The sequence below is a fragment of the Cetorhinus maximus genome, chromosome 2 (assembly GCF_964194155.1).
Source record: "Cetorhinus maximus chromosome 2, sCetMax3.hap1.1, whole genome shotgun sequence".
In the NCBI taxonomy this organism is placed as follows: domain Eukaryota; kingdom Metazoa; phylum Chordata; class Chondrichthyes; order Lamniformes; family Cetorhinidae; genus Cetorhinus; species Cetorhinus maximus.
Genome location: NC_135880.1, coordinates 115,208,160 through 115,228,862, shown reverse-complemented (window position 1 = coordinate 115,228,862; position 20,703 = coordinate 115,208,160). Strand labels below are relative to the sequence as shown.

General features: G+C 45.2%; 1 protein-coding gene across 2 annotated transcripts; it reads left to right on the top strand.

Annotated features, from left to right (window-relative positions):
- The first annotated feature begins 1,949 nt into the window (after positions 1 to 1,949).
- On the top strand, positions 1,950 to 8,398 carry diras2 (DIRAS family GTPase 2). Of its 2 annotated transcripts, none has more exons than XM_078568647.1 (2): positions 1,950 to 2,107; positions 6,519 to 8,398. In XM_078568647.1, the coding sequence occupies exon 2, from the start codon at positions 6,544 to 6,546 to the stop codon at positions 7,138 to 7,140; it is 597 nt and encodes a 198-aa protein (XP_078424773.1). In that variant the 5' UTR covers positions 1,950 to 2,107; positions 6,519 to 6,543; the 3' UTR covers positions 7,141 to 8,398. The 2 variants fall into 2 exon arrangements, with proteins under 2 accessions (XP_078424773.1, XP_078424780.1); XM_078568654.1 differs by lacking the exon at positions 1,950 to 2,107 and adding an exon at positions 5,921 to 6,055.
- Positions 8,399 to 20,703: the final 12,305 nt, after the last annotated feature.

Here is a 20,703-nt window from a genome sequence, read left to right as displayed (position 1 = left end):
TGGCCATCCAGAGTGAAATTGCCGTCGGGGTCCAATCATGGGCGGGGGCACATTTCCATCCCGGTTCAGGGCCCACCAATCGCGCGCGCCCACCAAGAGTAAAATTCAGGAGTTGAGCTGTAGAACTAGCTGTGCCCCAAGCCAAGCTCTTCCAGCACCATTCATGACTCTTCAGGCACTGAAACAGTCTATGTCCATTTGCTGCAACACCCAGACAATATTCAGGCTTGGGTTGATAAGTGGCAAGTAACATTTGTGCCATACAAGTGCCAGGCAATGACCAACAAAGGGGAATCTAACCATCGCCCCTTGGCATTCAATGCCATCACTGAATCCCCCACTATCAACATCCTGGGGGTTACCATTGACAAGAAACTGATGTGCACTGGCCATATAAATATTGTGGCTACAAAAGCAGGTCAAAGGCTGGGAATCCTGTGGCAAAATCTCACATCTGACTCCCCAATCCATCATCTGCAAGTCACATGTCAGGGGTGTGATGGAATACTCTTCACTTGCCTGCATATGTGCAGTTCCAACAACATTCAAGAAGCTTGGCAACGTCCAGGACATCACCACTGCATGATTGGCATCCCCTCCACCACCTTAAACATTCACTCCCTCCGCCACCGACGCACAGTGACAGCAGTGTGTACCATCTACAAGATACACCGCAGCAACTCGTTAAGGCTGCTTCGACAGCACCTCCCAAACCCACAACCTCTACCACCTAGAAGGACAAGGGCAGCAGATGCATGGGATCAGCGCCAGCTGCAGGTTCCCCTCCAAGTCACTCGCCATCCTGACTTGGAACTAAATTGCTGACTCAAAATCCTGGAACTCCCTTCCTAACAGCACTGTGGGTGTACCTACACCACATGGACTGCAGCGGTTCAAGAGGCAGCTCACCACTACCTTCTCAAGGGCAATTAGGGATGGGCAACAAATGCTGGCCCAGCCAGCGACACTCATGTCCTGAAAAAAAAACATTGGTCAGTCACAAGCCAGGGGCCCCTGAGTCGATGGGGTATTTGACCTTTTCAGGGGCACTTTAAAGACATCCCCAAAGTGTTTCCACTGTTCTCTTGGAATCTCCCGTAGTAACTGGGTTCTGAGTAGAACAGTTACTTTGGGAGTCTGATGTCAGGCATAACGAACTATATGTCCCACCTAGCGGAGCTGGTTATGAGTGATTAGTGCCTCGATGCTGGGTAGGTTGGCTTGTGAGGGGATGTTATTGATGGACCACCTTTCTTGCCACTGGATTTGGAGGATCTTGCTAAGGCACCGCTCATGGTTCTTGGTTACACGTGACAGCCATCCCTTAAACCCTTGAATGCTTATTGCTGTTATGAAAGTTATCAGAATTATAGATGGTGCTTCAGGGATTTGCCAGGTAATTGGAAAATGCGCATTGTAATTTTACTCTAGGACTCAGGTTGCAAGTGGGTCCTCTCCCGAGCACGAACTCAGTGGCCCCCCTGCTGGGAGACATGTCAGTCCTGGTGAGTGAGGAGGGGATTGGGATCAGCTTGCACGCCCGCTAAGTCAGCAGGAACCGACAAGGTCCACACCAGGAAAACGGTCATTTGTGGAACGTTTGGAGTGCAGTTAGGGCCCGATCACCCGCTCCCCAACATGAGTCAGCCCCCTCTGCAGGGGTCAATATTGCTGGGGGAAAAAAGTGTTTAATTAGCCAATCTGTTGCCAGGATCAATATCATTCTTCAAACACCCTAGACTCCCAACCGCGTTTACTCAGAAGGTCTCTAAAGATCTCCCCATTGTTCACTCAGCAGAAAGGACAATTCTGCTGAGGATGAAGATGGGATGAGAGCACAAGCGACTCTTATTGTGAAAGGAATCACGTGCCATCTGTCGGCAGCAAAAACAGGAGGTGATCTAATCTGAGCTCCTGGGCCGAGAGCAGAGCACCGCTTCATTCCCTCTGCAGAACCCAGCCAGAAAGCTGCTCATCACAGTGCACCCCGAGACCGGTTCCCAGTCTCATTGCTGAGACCACTGCAGCTGAAAAACTGGACCCACCGCGGCGGCATGTGGACCTTCCAATCATCCTTTCCAGTTTAATACGCGGATCCCTTCCCAAGGTAAAGTGTTTCCATGTTTGGGAAATGAACAGCGGGCACATGCACCTAGAGGGAAAAAAAAATTCAAATGCATATGCCAACATAATGCTGACTCGCCTTTAATAACAATCAGATTGATAATTATTAGATTTATACCTCAGCTAAATTGGAGCTAGCTTACTTTCTGTGAAAAGGATGGTCTGTCTCCCGGTTCAGAGCGCACCGGTGGCGACGCCTTTATTGTTTCACGGTGAAGGTGAAGGAGCCTGTATCTGGTGGAGTCCCAGCATTTCCTGGATCTCAGGAATGGGTGTGCCCTCGGTTTAATTTTGAAGAGACGGATGATTGGACTATCATTTTAGATTAAATCAAATGTATACAGTACTGTTATATATTATAAATCAAATATCTCACCAAAATAATCCGAATGTTTGCAAATGTGCCTCCATGTGTGCCGCTTGAATTTCACCTTTTAACAAATAGATGTGCACGATACAGGATGTTTAATATTGGTATTTAGTAACAGGAAGCTTATGCCAGGAGCTTTGAAATGTTGCATGGTGGAACTGATCACTTTGTCCCAATGTGACAATAATTTCGCCATTAAAGCTGCATTTCAAATCTAGATTATTCAAACAAAGAGCCGCAGAGCCGCCTCCTGCACTGTTCGTGTGTGTGTGGCTCCATAATTCTTGGCTCGTTTTCCAAAGAAGTGATGGGTAAACATCCAGCCTAAACCGTGGGCTCGGGCCATTCATTGGAAACTCCAGCTATGGCCCAGCGCTGGAGCACTATCATTGATGACTTACTGCGTTAGGAACATTCTGCCGGCATTGTCTAAATATCATAATGCTTGGATAATATGGCCTTGGTCACGGCATTAGTCAAACTCAGTAGTGTGCAAAAGGCATCCCTCCCTTGAGCATTTCTGGAATTTTAACAATGCAGGAGTATTGCTCCTGTCAGGCTGTGCTAGAGGGAGAGGAAAGAATGGAGCATATTAAAAGGCAAAGGAAAAAAACTAACGAGCTGAGGGGTGACACAACCTCCAGCTCCTTCTGACCCATCCCCTTTGGACGGTATCAGAATATTGTAATTGTTTAATAAACAGCCACCAATCTGTACATCCACATCAGTGTTATGCGTCTGAGATTTATCGCCGACTTGGAAGTAAGAATATCGCTGCTTTCTAGATGGTGCTGCATCTTATTCTTGGAGATCAATCAAAGCCGAGAGATGTCTTTAAGAACGCTGAGCCATCGACTGAATTTTCAACCTCCACAATCATTTACTCGTAGCTCTGGGTTACCTGAGTGTTGGGTAGATGATTTAATGCAACCCATAGTCCTTCAGCTTGAATTAAAGTCTCATTTTTAAAACTACATTCTTACACTCAGAGCCTATCACTTCCAGTCGCGTTGCCATGGCCCAGCCAGCCTCACACAGCGCGGTCTGTACTTCCGAGGTGAGGAGCCTTTATTTCCCATGAAAGGAAACTAACGGCGACTCAAGCCCACGATGCGCATTGTGAACAACTCTCCGCCTTGCCCTGCTCTTCAATCGGGTTCACTGTACTCACTCTTGCAAAATGGAGAAGGAATGTCATTGGCCATGGTCTCAGGTCCTAATGATAGATGTTCCCCCATCTTTATACTTAAGGTGTAACTAATTTGAATCCAAAATGAATGTAACCTTTCGCTCGGCTCTCATTATAGCAGATGGCTGAATTTTCTCTAAAATGTTAGATAAATGCGTAACAATAAATAACCTACTTCTTTAAAAAACCATACTTAAACATCCACTGTTTGACCTCTGTCAGCATCCCTGGCATTCTTATGTTGTATATATATAATTATGTGTGATTCCAAAAAGTTGAATATTTGGTTATTCCTGAGATGACTTGGGGAGGGGGAGGCTACAGAGCTGCTGGGGATATTAGCCCGTGCTGAGTCCGGAGCCTCTGGCAGTGTCAGTGTGATAACAAAAGGGATCAAACTGGTGATCGTAAATTACTTTCAACGTTGAAATATTAGAGGGTCAAGAATAGCTGCGATTGTTTTGCTTCATACTCGCCTAATATTGTAGACAAAGAAAAACAACCGTTTTATTTGTCTACACCACACGCAGAAAGGCAAATCCAAATATATGACCTCTATCCCTATCAATCTATACACTCTGTATAAACTGGCTGTCTGGGGGGAATCCAGGCTTTATATTACTGCAGCAAGGTTTGGGGAAGGAGGTGTAACTAAGGTCAGTTCTTCCCCAAAAAAACCAACTAATTATCGAGCCAGCCATTAGATTTACAATCCGATGCGACATTCGCAACGATGTAAAAATGTATTTGTATTCCTGAATGTGTCATTCTGTTAAACACACTTCTGCAAGGTCTCATTTTGGTCTTCTGAAATATACCTGAACAGTGTACTGAATGCAAAAGTCTAACTTTCGAAATGAAAGAACGCACTGCTCTGAAGCCCCTCTGTGTGCCCCGACAGTGTTTCAGAAATATGTTCATCTGCTCTTTGGTTTTGCTTTTGAAAAGTAGTCATATACCAGACTAACCGTGCCAGGTTAGTGAGTAATCATTAACCTTCAATAATCCGGGGCTAACTGATGATAGTTCTTTTGTCTGTCTGAGATATAGTTGATTATTATTAGGCTCTGTGTTTAACTGTTGATGTTATATTTTTTGGATACCGTTTAAGTATCTAATTTGTTGGCTGCTCAAACCAATGTCGGTATCCTTGTAAGTCAATAAATGTATATTGCAAATAAATAATAGATGACATTCTTCTTATTATATGTAGAACGAAAACCGTATATAATTGTTTGTTTAAAATAGATCATAAAATGGCTGCACGCGGCCTTGTTTAATGTATTCAGATGTTTGCTCTAGGTTTGGACTGGTCTTTTAAAGGGTCGCCAAAAAGGTGGAATTGGATTAAAAGGATGGTCAAAGAAGTAGAGCTCCTTAATCAGACAGATTTATTCTCAGGAAGTTGAAGTATTACGGAAACGTGAGATGAAATGTAACATTAAACACAGCAGAAATTTATTGTTCAAAGTAGGAATGTTATTTTTTCATACTTGCCGCACGGCTTGTGGTTGTCTCTACACATGCCCGACCTCAGGGAGCTGCACTGACGCTCTCTAATCGGTGATGATGATGACTCTTGGAAATGGATGAAGTACAGGTTATTAAAAGAGAGTAAATATAAAACCTTGTTAGTGCTGACAGACAGGCAACTGGGAATTGATGTAAATCGTGCACGAGCGCCAGGCATTTGGTCTGGGAAAGTAGTAAAGGAAGCGGAAACTTAAAGCTGTCCTTCCTTATCCAAATGTTGACTGACTCTACCCAGCATTTTATATAGGAACAAATATCAAACCATGACAGGTGTTAGCAGTCCCTCCCCGCAATTGCTTCATTTCTATTGCAGCTTTTTTAAAATGAGTTGCTAAATTTGAGAGGCAGGGATTTGTGTTGGCCAAACTCTCTGATATCGCGTACCATTAAGTGTTGCCTGGAGAAGAGTTTATTTTTCGTGCTGACCGTGCGGATTTGATACGTGCTGCGCTCTCTCTCTCTCTCTCTCCTCTGCCCCCTGGAAGATTTATTAGCAGCATTGGCTCAGACTGAACAGCTCCGCGACCCTAGGTGCAGTATTCTGACGAGCAGCACCAAGACGTAGCAGTGAAAATTACTGATGACGATAGTCAGATCCCCGTCTCTTCCTGAATCACACAGAAGCTCTCTAAACAAACCAGATACGTAACAACATCCCTGCATAGAGCGCGTGCCTTAAATATCAGACAGAAACTCCCTCCAGCCCTTTCAATGAGCAGAAAGCCGGCTCCTTCATAGCTGATCTTGTGCAACCTTCAGTCACGATGAGTCCTCAAGACTGAGCGCAGCGCGGCTCGACACAAGCGATCGGCACATTATAGCTGGTGTTGTCTCGGAAGGTAATTGTTTTATCTGCATATATGTTTTACAAAATAGCGTGTAGAATGCAGCGGGTGTATCATTGGTTGGGGACCTGTGTGCTGAGAGGGGGGGGGGGTGGTGGGAGAGATGGTCAGGGAAACAGAGAGGTGCATGTCCTGCGCCCATTCCCTGTCCCTGGTGATACGTGGCTGGGATGCTCAGGCGGCCAGCGGAGAACATGCACCTTTGTCATTTATCGAGAGGCCACCTGTCCCGAGCAGCCAGCCCGCCGGTCCAGCTTTCTGCAGACATGTTCTCTCACACCAGGAGGATGTAACTGGGCACTATTTCAATCCGTTCGAGCAGCTCTGATTCTGCACAAAGGCTGTGGCCAATAACCTGAATGATAAAACCGGCACTGCCTTTTTCACAACAAAAAAAAAATGTTCGATGTAGACATAACCTGAGCACGGATAATCTGTTCTTTCCCTTTGACTCTAGGTGATAGTCTGAGACAGACTGCAAGATGCCGGAACAGAGCAATGATTACAGGGTTGTGGTGTTCGGAGCGGGAGGCGTGGGTAAGAGCTCGCTGGTACTGAGGTTCGTCAAGGGGACTTTCCGGGAGAGCTACATCCCCACGATTGAAGACACTTACCGCCAGGTCATCAGCTGCGACAAGAGCATCTGCACTTTACAGATCACTGACACCACGGGGAGTCACCAGTTCCCGGCTATGCAGCGCCTGTCCATCTCCAAAGGGCACGCCTTCATCCTCGTGTACTCCATTACAAGCAAACAGTCCCTGGAAGAGCTGAAGCCCATCTACGAGCAAGTATGTCAGATCAAGGGGGACGTGGAGAGCATCCCCATCATGCTGGTGGGCAACAAATGCGATGACACCCTGAGGGAAGTGCAGGCCAGCGACGGCGAGTCCCAGGCCAAGCGCTGGAAGTGCGGCTTCATGGAGACCTCGGCCAAGACCAACCACAATGTCAAGGAGCTCTTCCAGGAACTGCTGAACCTGGAGAAGCGCAGGGCCGTGAGCCTGCAGATCGACGGCAAGAAATCCAAGCAGCAAAAGAGGACAGAGAAACTCAAGGGCAAGTGTGTCGTTATGTGAACTGTGGCCAGCCGAATAGCATCAAAATTACAGACCACCCCCCCTCCCCCACCCACCGGACAACGAACTCCCAACCGATCAGACTCAGCACAGAGAGGCCGGCGCGGGGCAAAGTGACCCTGTGGCCGACCCACGTGGGTTTATCTCAAAGATGAAACATGTCCTCTTTTGTCCTTTGAGCCAAAATTAAGTTTGCAAATATAACGTCCCATTACAGAACTATCAGGTTGCTATGATGGAAGAGGCGTATATTCGTAATAAATAAATAGCTCAGCTCCTTGTTTAAATGATCTGAATGCACCATAGATATTTATATTCCAGTACAAGCAACTAATAAAAGCACACTCATTTTGACGTGTTCAGTCACTTTTTTTTATTTAATAAAACATAGGGACATATTCACAACAAATAGCACCTTATTAATGCAAGCAGATATCCATTTTAGCAGATTTTTTAAAAAAATCGATAGACAAATAGTTTCAATCAATACAGTTAAAAGTCACTATAACGGGCTATTGATTTAAGCTATTTATATAATAAATACATTTAACCTTGCATGAGGTTTCACATTATAAAATGCATATTCTGAAGTCAGTGCCGACAATGCAGGATGCTCAGTCCTGGTGAGTTTCTCATTACAGCAACACTTTTTCTCAATTTTTCTTAAAGGCAAGGGAGGGGATTGTGGGGGAACAAACTAATGAAATAGCACATGATCTTGTACATCTTAGTTCATTTAGCATAGCATCAGTCAATCAATAAGAAAGAAATGCATAGCAATGTCGTTTTTAAACTGCAAGATCCTTTCTTTCATTTATAAATAAAATGAAAAGTTTGTACATCCATGTAACCGGTTTTGTGCACTCAATACACGAGCAAGGAATTATGACGCGGGGAAACTTACAAATTAAAAAGCAAAAGGCAGGGGAATTCGATCTAATGTCACTCGCTATTGGAAGAAAGCTGGCAGAAGTTTAGATATATTTAAATAAAGTATTGATCCGACTGAGGGAAATGATAGTTAGTTAATTTATACAGACTTATTCTTCCAAATGCTCCACACCGAAATATCTTTTTCCCCCCGGAGCAACTTGCTATGACATAGAAAGAAAGCAATTGTATTTACTCTGTTCAGAAGCATCAAAGTATATTTCATTATTGTTATTTACAAATGCCTGTACATAAGTCATCCGTGCCTATAACTTTCTATACTTCCTATGCTGTATATTTCAAATCGACAATAAAATAGTTGAGTTTATCAGAGCTGGATGTGTGTGTTTTTAAAGAATCCCTTTACTACTGACCATCCTTATCAATTCCCTTATCAAGACAAAAGTGCAATAAATTATTTTCTGCAATTCTCATTCTAAACCTATCGCTGTATCCAAAAGATGTGGAGTGGGCAACTGCGCTCCAAACTGGGACAACAATAGGAGATCTGATGGCTTACATTATTCCCACCGACAATTCTAGTAAGCTTGTTTTGGAAAAGACGCAATCCAAATGCCGACCTTTTCAGTTCAATACAGGTTCACCGATGCCTGAGACAGACCCTCACCTCGGTCTCATGTGACCGATCAATGACGTTTCCGAGCCTGTCATCTCGGGAGGTTAAGGTTGGTTAAATCGGATATTTTCCCCCCTGGTTTTAAGTCTGTAAACAAACATTCCTTCTACTGCAGCTCAGTGTTGTGCAGTCTGAAACCAGAGAAGTATATTATTCGCTGTGTTAAATGCACTACACAAACATTTATTTTTACTTTATTTTTTTTTGCATGAACTCACCACTTCTATATTAAATAGAACTGTTTAGTTTTACAACGAATTGCTTTGTCCGTTGTTTCCACAGGCTTAACATGGTGAGAACATAAAAAGCCTCGAACCAGAAAAAGCCATTCAGCTCATTAAACGCACTCTTGCCCAATTGTGTGTAGGACCACCTCAATCGTGGACTCCAGCTCCCTGCCCCCTTACCTTTACACTCAGCCATGGCTCAATTGGCAGCACTTTTACCTCTTAGTTACAAGGCTGTGGGTTTAAGCTGCACCGGATTTGAGCATAGAAATCTAGGCTGACATTCAAGAGCCAGTACTGAGGGAGTGCTGGGATAAAAGCAAAATACTGCGGATGCTGGAAATCTGAAATAAAAACACAAAATGCTGGAAAAACTCAGTAGGTCTGAGGAGAGAGAAACAGCGTTAACGTTTCGAGTCTGTATGACTGGTCTTCAGGTCCAGCTCTGAAGAAGTCATATGGACTTCAAACATTAACTCTGTTTCCCTCTCCATAGATGCTGTCAGGCTTGCTGAGTTTTTCCTACATTTTCTGTTTTTATTACTGAGGGAGTGCTGCCCTGTTGGAGGCCCTGTCTGCCCTTACAGATGGATGTAAGAGATCCCACAGCACTGTTTTGAAGCAGTGCAGGGAAGTTATCCCAGGTGTTCTGGCCAATATTTGTCACACAATCAACATCACAAAACAGGTTATCTGACCATTGTCGCAATGCTGTTCTGAAGAGCTTGCTGTGCACAAACTGGCTGCTGCATTTCCTACACTTCAAAAGTATTTCATTGGCAGTAAAGTGCTTTGGGACATCCTGTCATATAAATGCAATCTTTCTTTCCATTACCCACATCAATAAAACAGATCTCAATCTGCAATTCTCAGTCCTCTGCATTATTTGTTAATGATGAAGTAATACCCCCAAGAGGGTCATCTAGGTCACAACAAATGATCAACATGGTTTTAGAAGCAATTGTGATAACTGGGGAAGTCCTGCTTGATATAGAAGATATATTCAAGTAACCAATTGACAATTCCAAACTATGCAACCTAATGGCCTGGATTTTACAGTGGCAATAATAGTGAAACTATTAGCAATCACTATCCTTACTCCATGGAAGCTGACAGCAACTTAGGGAATCTGGACATTTGCAGAATAGCATGAAAATCCAGAAGTTGCTGTTAGTGATACTGTACTCTTCCAGGAAAGTGCACTTTTGAGGGCCTTCCAGTCTGCAATTCCTAAGCAATCAGTGAATTGACAAAACCTTCTACTTTGATGCTGTTAGTCTCACTGTAAAGGCTATTGAAAAAGATGAGGTTTTAACAGCACACCAACTTCATATTTACTGCTAAATATCCTCATTGGCCTTGAAAAGCTATTTTTTTTATTTTTACAATGTCAAATTTGCTCATTATGATAAAAATCAACATTATTTTAAAATATTTTTTGAAGTTTGTTTATCTTTAGTTTAGCTTCTATCTTAATCCAATCATAAATTATTTATTTCACTATCCAAAAAATCAATTTAAAAGTGATGTGCTTTTAATTCCCTGATGTGCTGTCTGTAAGAATACTTCAAAGTGATTGTCTGCTTGCCTGCTTACTGTCATCACTGCTGCTGAACACCTGGAGATCCCCATAACAGTGTCAGATTTAAAGTGCTGTCAGGAAAGGGGAAATCCATTCCACAAGAGATTGCTTGGTGTTTGTGGGCAGCTTTCTTCAAGATCAGTGGAGAGCACTGTTGCAGACTGTAAAATCCAACCCAGTGACTTGCACACCTGACAACATGTAGTGAAAATTAATAAATTAAGCAAATGAGGTAAGGAATGACAAGTGTATTTTGATGTAGGTAAATTGAAGATAATATACATTAGCACAAGAAATGTAACCTATAATTTATATGTAAGTATTAAATGGGTGACTATTAGCGAGGTTAGAAAGCAAAAGAATAAAAATTTGTTTGCAGTTATTTTCACTGGAAGCATCTGCTCAATGTAAAGTTGTATCAACAAAGATCAAAAGAATATGGGAGTGCATCTGTAGATAATTTAGGGAAAGTAAAATTGGTTATTTAATCTACTATAAATCATTGGTGAAATTACTTTTAAAATATTTGCAGCTTTGGATGCTGCACTTCAAAAGGACATGAATGCATTGAGGAAAGTTCAGACAAAAATGCCAAGGATGGTTCTGAGACTTAGGTGAGAAACTCACAGATCTGAATATGTAGTCATTTGGAAAGTTAATACTTTGAAGGGACATATCCATGCATTTAAAACAGCTGACAGCTTTAGGATAAAATAACAATCAGGCTATTTAATTTAGATTGAGCTTGTATAACTGGATACTTTCTAAGTAAATAAACAAAGAGCTAGAACAGAAGTGAGAAATATTTAAAAAGATAATCAACAGACTTCAGGAGAAAAAGGTCTGCTAAAAAAACAAGAACAAAACAGCCAATAATGAGACAGCATGAATGAATAGAACAGATACACATAATTTGAAACTAAAGAAAAAGTCATACTCTAAGTACATAGATGATAAAGGAAATGATGAAAATAGAGATAGAGAAGTTAGGAAATAACTAAAAAAAAATCATATCAGGAAAGCAACTAGGAACTGGAAAACTAAATTATAAACAAATATAAAAATAAACAGTAAAGATTCTATAGACATGTAAAGAAGGAGAATCGAGATACATCCATTAAAGGGGGCCTAGGATAAGCTCACAAGTAATAACAATGAATTGGCAGAAATATAGAATTATTACTTTGTCTCAGATTGCACCATAATCTAAATAGGTGGACGTGACATTAGAAGAAAAGATCAAAAATGATATATAAACACCTTTAAATAGGAGGAGTGCATTGATAAACTAAACAAACTCAACAAAGATAAAACCATGGGTCTAGATGGATTGCACCTGCACATACTCAAAGAGCCAAGGGGGAGATAGCCAATGTATTATATATGTCTACATATGTAAACATTCAGTAGAAAAGGGAGTCATGCCAGAGGACTGATGGACAGCTAATACTATTGTTCCAATCTCTGTAGAGACTGATAGCTTTTAAAGAGATATTAATTTCCCAGCAACAGTCAGAAATTATGTTTCATGTTTTAAGACTTTCACTATAACAAACTAAAATCAACATTGACTAAACATTACGTATAAGGCAATTAATACACTAAACTACAGAAAAGGCTATTTCCCCATTAACTAATTAACACAACTGAAAACCCCTTGTCTCACTTATATTACAGCACACTGTCAGCAGATATGTAGCTTTGTAGTTAAAGCTCCAAATTTCATCTGGTGATTCAACAGGTTCTCTTCCTGCCCAATTAGGGTGAAACTTCCAGTGTCATTTTAAACAGAGTCCCCTTCACTCAATCTTCTGAGCATACTTGAATGCACGTCCAGCAGCAAGGCACTCATTGACGACTCCTTGATTTTTAACTCTCCAAAGCCAGCTTTGTTTCTTTGAACAGGGAACTGTTATCACCAACAATCTTCTTTGAGGTTAACCTGAAAACAGCCCTTTTCTTCTGCCTGGCATAACAGCACCAGTTGTCAGTCTTCTTCCCCAAATCTCTGTGGCTGACTGAGAATCCCTGAGTTTGTATGTGGCAAGAACAGCTGTCTCCTCTTGTGTCCAAGTGTTAAAACTTGTATCTTACTTTAGACCATAAGACCATAAGACATAGGAGCAGAAATTAGGCCATTCGGCCCATCGAGTCTGCTCCGCCATTCAATCATGGCTGATAAGTTTCTCAACCCCATTCTCCCGCCTTCTCCCCGTAACCTTTGATCCCCTTACCAATCAAGAACCTATCTATCTCGGTCTTAAATACACTCAATGACCTGGCTTCCACAGCCTTCTGTGGCAATGAATTCCATAGATTCACCACTCTCTGGCTAAAGAACGTATTTAAATATGTTTCAACCTGGGCCTCTGTCCCCATGTCAACCAGGTCACATGGGCTTGTCTCCAGGCAGATTTCCTATGAGGTCACTCCATTTTACCCGAATGAAATGAGATAATTTAAAACATCACAATCTGAAAAGTCCATCGGACATAACGTTATTTCTTTATTCAAAAAGTGAGGTAAAATAAATCCAGGGAACTATAGAGCAGTTAGCTTAACATCTGTGGTAGGAAAGATAATGGAATCTTACTCAAAAATGTAAATGGAAGCATCTAGAAACAGATTTCAGAAAACGATGAACTTGCTTGGCCAACATTATTGAATTATTTGAAAAACTAACAGAAATAGTAGACAAGGGTAATCATGTGGATGTAATATACATGTGTAATTGGTAAAATAATTTCAATATAGATAAATGTGAGATGGTGCATTCTGGTAGGAAGAATAAAAGCCTAAATGAGCATGGAGGGGCAGAGGGATGCAGGGATACAGATACACAAAACACTAAAAGTAGTGATGCATATTAATAAGGTCATTAAAAAGCAAAGAAAGCACCAGGGTTCATTTCTACAGGAATAGAGTTGAAAAGCAGAAATGTTATGTTAAACATGTAGAGAACCTTGGTTAGACTATACTTAGAGTATTATGCAGAATCCCAGCCTCCATGTTATAAAAAGAGGTATACAATAGATTTATGAGGATGATACGATAACTATTAGGAAAGATTGAACAAGCTCTTTTCTCTAGAAAAGAGAAAAATGAGGGGTGACCTGATAGAGGTTTTTAAGATAATAAAAGGGTAGATATAGAGGAAATGTTTTCACTTGGGGCTTTCCAAAATAAGGGACCTTAAAGAATGTATCCTCCATTTTTTCTTTGTAGTACCTGGTTGATTCTTTGAAGTGCATGGCCCTTTAAATTTTTTTGCACAGCCACACAAATTCCATGGGCAGAATTTTCAGTTTGACGTGCAGGGGTCAGGCTCCGCACGTCCAAGCATAAAATGACGCGTGGTGATGTCGAGCGAGCGTCCCAACATCACCTCGCGCCATCGTGCTATTTCACTGGGCGGGCATGTGATGAAGTTCAACGCGCGCCCACCATTAATTAATGGGCTAATTAAGGCTCTTAATTCGTCAATCGGCGGTGATTTTTAGGCACCCGTGCGATCTTCGGGTCGGCGCACTGGTGCAACAGGCTGGTGGGTAAGAGGCTTTTCTATGAACCTCATCCACAAGCGAGATAAGAGGGCTCAGTGGGGTCGTAAATCTGTTTGTGGAGTATTTATTGGAGAAAATTTATTGGAGTTCCGCAGGGGTCAGTGTTGGGACCACAACTTTTCACTTTATACATTAATGATCTAGATGAAGAAACTGAGGGCATCCTGGCTAAGTTTGCAGATGATACAAAGATAGGTGGAGGGACAGGTAGTATTGAGGAGGCGGGGAGGCTGCAGGAGGATTTGGACAGGCTAGGAGAATGGGCAAAGAAGTGGCAGATGGAATACAACGTGGGGAAGTGTGAGGTCATGCACTTTGGTAGGAAGAATAGAGGCATAGACTATTTTCTAAATGGGGAGAGAATTCAGAAATCTGGAGTGCAAAAGGACTTGGGAGTCCTAGTCCAGGATTCTCTTAAGGTTAACTTGCAAGTTGAGTCGGTAGTTAGGAAGGCAAATGCAATGTTGGCATTTATTTCGAGAGGACTAGAATATAAAAGCAGGGATGTGCTGCTGAGGCTTTATAAGGCTCTGGTCAGACCACATTTAGAATATTGTGAGCAATTTTGGGCCCCGTATCTCAGGAAGGATGTGCTGGCCCTGGAGAGGGTCCAGAGGAGGTTCACGAGAATGATCCCAGGAATGAAAGGCTTAACATATGAGGAACGTTTGAGGACTCTGGGTCTATACTCGATGGAGTTTAGAAGGATGAGGGGGGATCTGATTGAAACTTACAGAATACTGAAAGGCTTGGATAGAGTGGACGTGGGGAAGATGTTTCCATTAGTAGGAGAGACTAGGACCTGAGGGCACAGCCTCAGAGTAAAGGGAAGACCTTTTAGAACAGAGATGAGGAGAAACTTCTTTAGCCAGAGAGTGGTGAATCTATGGAATTCATTGTCACAGAAGGCTGTGGAGGCCAGGTCATTGAGTGTATTTAAGACCGAGATAGATAGGTTCTTGATTGGTAAGGGGATCAAAGGTTACGGGGAGAAGGCGGGAGAATGGGGTTGAGAAACTTATCAGCCATGATTGAATGGCGGAGCAGACTCGATGGGCCGAAAGGCCTAATTTCTGCTCCTATGTCTTATGGTCTAAAATATTTTAAACTTATCTGTGTGATTTGTAGTAGTTCAGAATGCATTCCAGCAGCTTTATGTGTATTTTGAACCTTCAGGTCAGCACTCTGCAGTCAGGAATCTTTATCGGGCCTGCAGCTTTCTGGAGGCCTCTCCTTAGCCTGGGTATAGGTTGTGACATGTCCACTGGAGGCAGCTGAGGAGGAAGGGAGGGCTAGAATGAGGAGGAAGCCAGGAGTGCACATTCAGCCTCCAAGGGAGCCACCTTTGGGAGTACAGGCACAGGCACAAGAGGTGCAGGGCCAAGAGGTAGTCCAAGGTGGAAGAGGCCGCAGAAGACGCCACTATCCTGCTGCCAGGGTATACAGGCGGCAAAGCAGCTACCTCAATATGTCTGAAGTGCAATGCTGAAGGAGGCTCTGTCTCTCAAAGGAGACATTTGTCAGATGATTGGCCCTGAGATCTCTCCTAACTGTGTGGGCGGACACTCCATGCCAGCTGAAGGTCACAGTTGCCTTCAACTTCTATGCCTCTGGCTCCTTCCAGGGCTTGGTGGGTGATCTTTGTGGTGCCTCCCAATAAGCTGTCCACACTTATGTCAAGCAGGTCATAGATGCTCTGTTCAGATGTGCATTGACCTTCATCCACTTCCGCTGCGACCAGGCAAGCCAGACACAGCGAGCCAGAGGCTTTGTGGCCATTGCTGGCTTCCCCCACGTCCAGGGTGCTATAGACTGTACACATGTGGCCATCAAGGCTCCAGCAGGTGAACCCAGTGCCTTCATCAACATGAACGTGCAGATAGTGTGTGATCACAGGATGCAGATTCTGAAAGTCTGTGCAAGGTACCCAGGCAGCTCCCACAACACCTACATCCTCAGACACTCCCGGGTGCCAGGGCTCTTCAGTGCTCTGGCTCAGCTTGATGGATGGCTGCTGGGTGACAAGGGCTATCCCCTTTGAAGGTGGCTCATGATGCCTCTCCGCCATCCAAGAACAGAAGCTGAGCAGCGGTACAATAGGAGCCACGCCTCCACAAGGGCTGTGGTGGAGAGAGCCATCGGTCTTCTCAAGATGCGCTTCTGATGCCTGGACCGCTCAGGGGGTGCACTTCAGTACCCCCCTCAGGTCATGTCTCAGTGATAGTGTTTGCATGTTGCGCTCTCCACAACCTTGCGCTCGAAAGGGGGGACGCAGTGGACGATGAAGACATTGACGCAGTGTCTGCAGCTGCATACGATGAGTCTAGCACTGATTCTGAGGATGAGCATGCACAGGGGAACGCTGAGGGGGTAGACGCCTACCCGGGGCTACACCAAGGAGACAGGGACACCTGGAGGGCTGTAATCCAATGGACCTTCAGCTAGGTCAACACAAATGGATCAGCAGGACCAGCCTTGCCTGGCGCTTCCATACTCGGCACCTAAGTGCTAAACCTGCCAGGTCATCAGCAGGAACTAAGGGCTTTGGACATAAACTTGAATGTCCAAACAAACACTCATGACATTTCTCTTAAACATACACATGTAGAACAAAGGAGTCACCCTCAGCCATGGTAACACATCTGATTTTTATTTTAAACATCAGATGTTCTCACAATTCCAAAACAAAATGTTGAGCAAGCAGAAAAAAATTATAAGGACCTGCACAAAAGCACCAGTGAGAAACCCATGGTGTGCCTAAGGTGCCTCATGTTTATGTTTCCGGGTGCTATGTCTTGGTGCTGCCCCATCGCTGGGAGTGGCAGCTGAGACAGCCTGCTGGCTCTGCTGTCCTGTTGGCCTCGATGACCTTGGCGGTCGTCCTCTGGCCCATGGAGCCTGTGCTGGGCCTGCTTGGGAGGGATCTGCCAGTTCCACAGCTGGCACCTCCCCAATTGTCGCAGCCTCACCCGATGAAGCGGTCACTGGGAGAGCGGCGGAGCAGCTGCTGCCCTCATCCAGGGCCGGAGAGGAGCCCACATATATGACAGGCAGCTGCTGCACAGATGTGAGGTCGCCCCGAACCTCCCTGCTCACCGTGGTTGGATGGGCAACAAGCTGGGAAGCTTGAAGCCCACACCATCTCCCACATTGGCACTGACCAGCTGTGGCCAGTGGCGCTTTGAGGGCTTGCAGGTCCGAGTGTAATCCCAGGAGGACCTGATTGTTCTCCTGGAGGCACCTCTCCATGAGAGTCGCCACTCTCTCCATGGAGGAAGCATGATGCTCTGCCATGAGGCTCATTGCGTCAGTGATGCTCCCAGTGGACTCCTCCACCATGGACACCAAGTGAAGCACAGCCTCATGTATCACTCCCAGATGCTCCCGCACATCCGGCTGCATTTCCTGCAGCTGCTGCGTCGCAGATGACTCCAGAGGCACATCATCAGGCAACGACTGAGCATGTGCCTGGTCCCCTGCAGTCCTCCAACTGCTGGCGCAATTGGCACTCTCTGTCTCTGCCAGCTGCTCCAGCTAATGTGAAGTGCCCTCTCCACTGTACCCCGGGACACTAGCCAATGTTGCAATGCCCACCGAGGTGCTAGTATCTGCGCTGGTGCCTGCCTCGCAGAAGTGGTGTGACACAGGTGAGACTTGAGGGCCCTCAGGTGTGAGAGGGGGCATTGCTGCTCCTCCTGCCGGCCGTGCTCTGATGATGCTGAAAGGAACAACAAGGACAATGGATCAGTTAGCGTGAACACAGTGACACACTTCATCCCTTTCCCCTTGGCACATTAGGCGCTTAACCTTCCAGAACCAATTGACACGAACATTGGTGGGGTGGCAAATAGTGAGGAGGGTAGGACATTATAGGAGGATATTGATGGGCTGTTCAGATGGGCTGATGAATGCCAAATGGAACTTAATGTGGACAATTGTGAGGTGATGCACATGGGTAGGACAAACAAGGCACGGGAATACACGATGAATAGCTGGACCATGGAAAGTAAAGAGGATCAGAGGGACCTTGGTGTTCATGTCGACTGGTCCCTTAAGGTAGCGGGACAGATACATAAGGTGTTTAAGAAGGCAAATACCATACTTGCCTCTATTAGCCAAGGCATAGAATATAGGAGCAGGGAGATCATGTTCCAAGTGCAGAAACCGCTGCCTAGGCCACAGCTATAGTTCTGCATGCAGTTGTGAAATGCGCTTCATGGGAGGGATGTGATTGGAGTGGAGAGAGTGTAGAGGTCGTTGACCAGGATGCTGGTTGGGCTGGAGAGTTTGACTTATGAAGAGAGATAGCATGGACCGGGGTTATTTCCCCTGGAGCAGAGGGGATTGAGGGGGGACATGATTGAGGTGTATAAACTTATATGGGGCATAGATAGGGTAGACAGAAAGGAACTTTTCCCGTTGGTGGAGGGATCAATAACCAGGGAGCATAGATTTAAGGTAAGGGGCCGGAGGTTTACAGGGGATGTGATGAGCAACATTTGCACACAGAGGGTGTTGGGAATCTGGAACGCACTGCCTGAAAGGGTGGTAGATGCAGAAACCCTCCTAACAGTGCTGGAAAATGGGATTAGTAGACTTAGGAATGTATTTGACCTACGCATTCTTGATGGGCTGAAGGGCCTTTTTCTGTGCTGCACACCTCTGACTCTATCACTCTGTGACCAAGCAATGTTGCAACAATAACTAATTTAACAATCATCAGTGCTATGGATGTTGGGGGAACATTGCGGATCTCATTGTTGGCCTCAAATACCTGGCCGTGCCACCCCAGCCTCACCGACACCAGTTGACCTGGGTGCATGCCGCCTCTCCAGCTCAAGGGCCTCCTGCTTGAATTTGCTAAAGATGAGGAGGTGTGCCTGGCCGCCTCGAGTCCTCACACACTCCGAGGCATTATGAGCATTCTTCTCCTGAGAAAGGGAGAACACCATTCATTGCGGCAAATTGCACATGGACTCTGCACGCGCACGCCGCACCCCAACCACAGTGGGCCATATCAGGCCTCCAGTGTCTCATCTCCCCGCTACTGCTGATCACTCACACAAAGATAGTACGCCTGCTCCCAACGCCCCCAACACACGCTACGTACATCACTTTAGGAACCACACGGTATTTGCTCCCATAGCAAGGATGTGCAACCACGTGCAGCGTAGAGGGCAGCAGATGACTCTTGGCCACGACACCTTGAGGCTCCCCTTCCACCATCTCATCACCGTGAATAGGACATGTGCTGGAGTTCTGAGTATGCGCCTAGCTGCATCTCCTGCAGGTTGCCCCCAGACTGGTCATGTGCGTCTAAGAGCAACACATGGTGCAGGGGAGAACTAATCTCCTCATGAACCACACAGGCTGATCTAAGCATGGGCACAATCTGCTTGCACACCCAGCGAAGGAAAACTGCCCAACATGATTCAATGCAGTCACGACAGTAAGACTTGGGGGGGCTGGCAGGGGTGGCGGGGGTGGGGGGGGCGCCCTCAAAGGCTAAGGCTACCTGCTGGGTTAACTGCCCAATGCCAACATGGTACTCACCCAGACAGAGCACAACAAATCATTGAAGTGCTTGTGGCACTGGATCCAGGTGCGCCGCACCACATCACGGGAGCTCACCACCTCCGCCACCTCCTCCCAGGCACATTTGGTCATGTGGGAGGGGCCTCCTCCTCCCACCCTCCTCCCGCCCTGCTGTCACCTCCTCGAAGGGGGCAGCAAGACAGTCATCTGAAAAGTGAGGGGCACAATGGCCCCCCGATGGCCTACCCTGCAGCCTGGCCTGCTCCTCTGCCCTTCCCTCCAGCCTGGCCTGCTCAGCCGACCCCCTGTGGTGTGACCTCGAATTGGCCATTGTGAGCAGCCCATAAAAGGCTGCCAGGCCTTCCTTTAAACAGACTGCCATTGGACCTGGCGGTCTGTGCATGCCTGCCACCGCCCGCACGCTCCCACTATCCATGGGAGTCAGCAAATATGCTGGACGGGCCTAAGTTGGCCCGCCTGCGTAAAATGGTGGCATGGACCTGATTGCGGGTGCCCGCCCCCGCCTGCACCCGCTCCAGCTCTGCCCACCCGGCAGACAGAAAATTCTGCCCCATAACTTAAAGAGGCCAAATAGTGCACAACCTGTGTGGGAACCTTTGGACATAGCCACACAGCTCAGAAGGAACATTGACCATAAATATAAGATAGTCAATAATAAATCTAATAAGCAATACAGGGGAAACATCTTTACTCAGAGAATGGTTAGAGTGTAGAACTTGCTACTACATTGAATAGTTGAGTCAACTAGCATAGCTTTTAAAGGGATGGTAGATAAGTACATGAGAAAGGAATAGAAGATATGTTGATAAGGTGAAGTAAGGTGGGAGGAAGTTCATGTTAAGCATAAACATCAGCACAGACTTCTTGTGCCAAATGGTTTGTTTCTCTGCTGTACATTCTATGTAATTCTATGTAATGTCCTATGGGGAAAGAGATCTGCCCAGTCTGTCCATATGTGACTTTAGTTCTATATCAAAATGGTTGACTCTTAACTGCCCTCTGAAATGGCAAATCACTCAGCCATTTTACTCAATTGAAACAGATTCCACTCCCTCATTGTAAAGCTGT

Coding starts and splice junctions, on each gene's coding strand:
- diras2 (XM_078568647.1), top strand. CDS start 6,544: ATGCCGGAACAGAGCAATGATTACAGGGTTGTGGTGTTCGGAGCGGGA.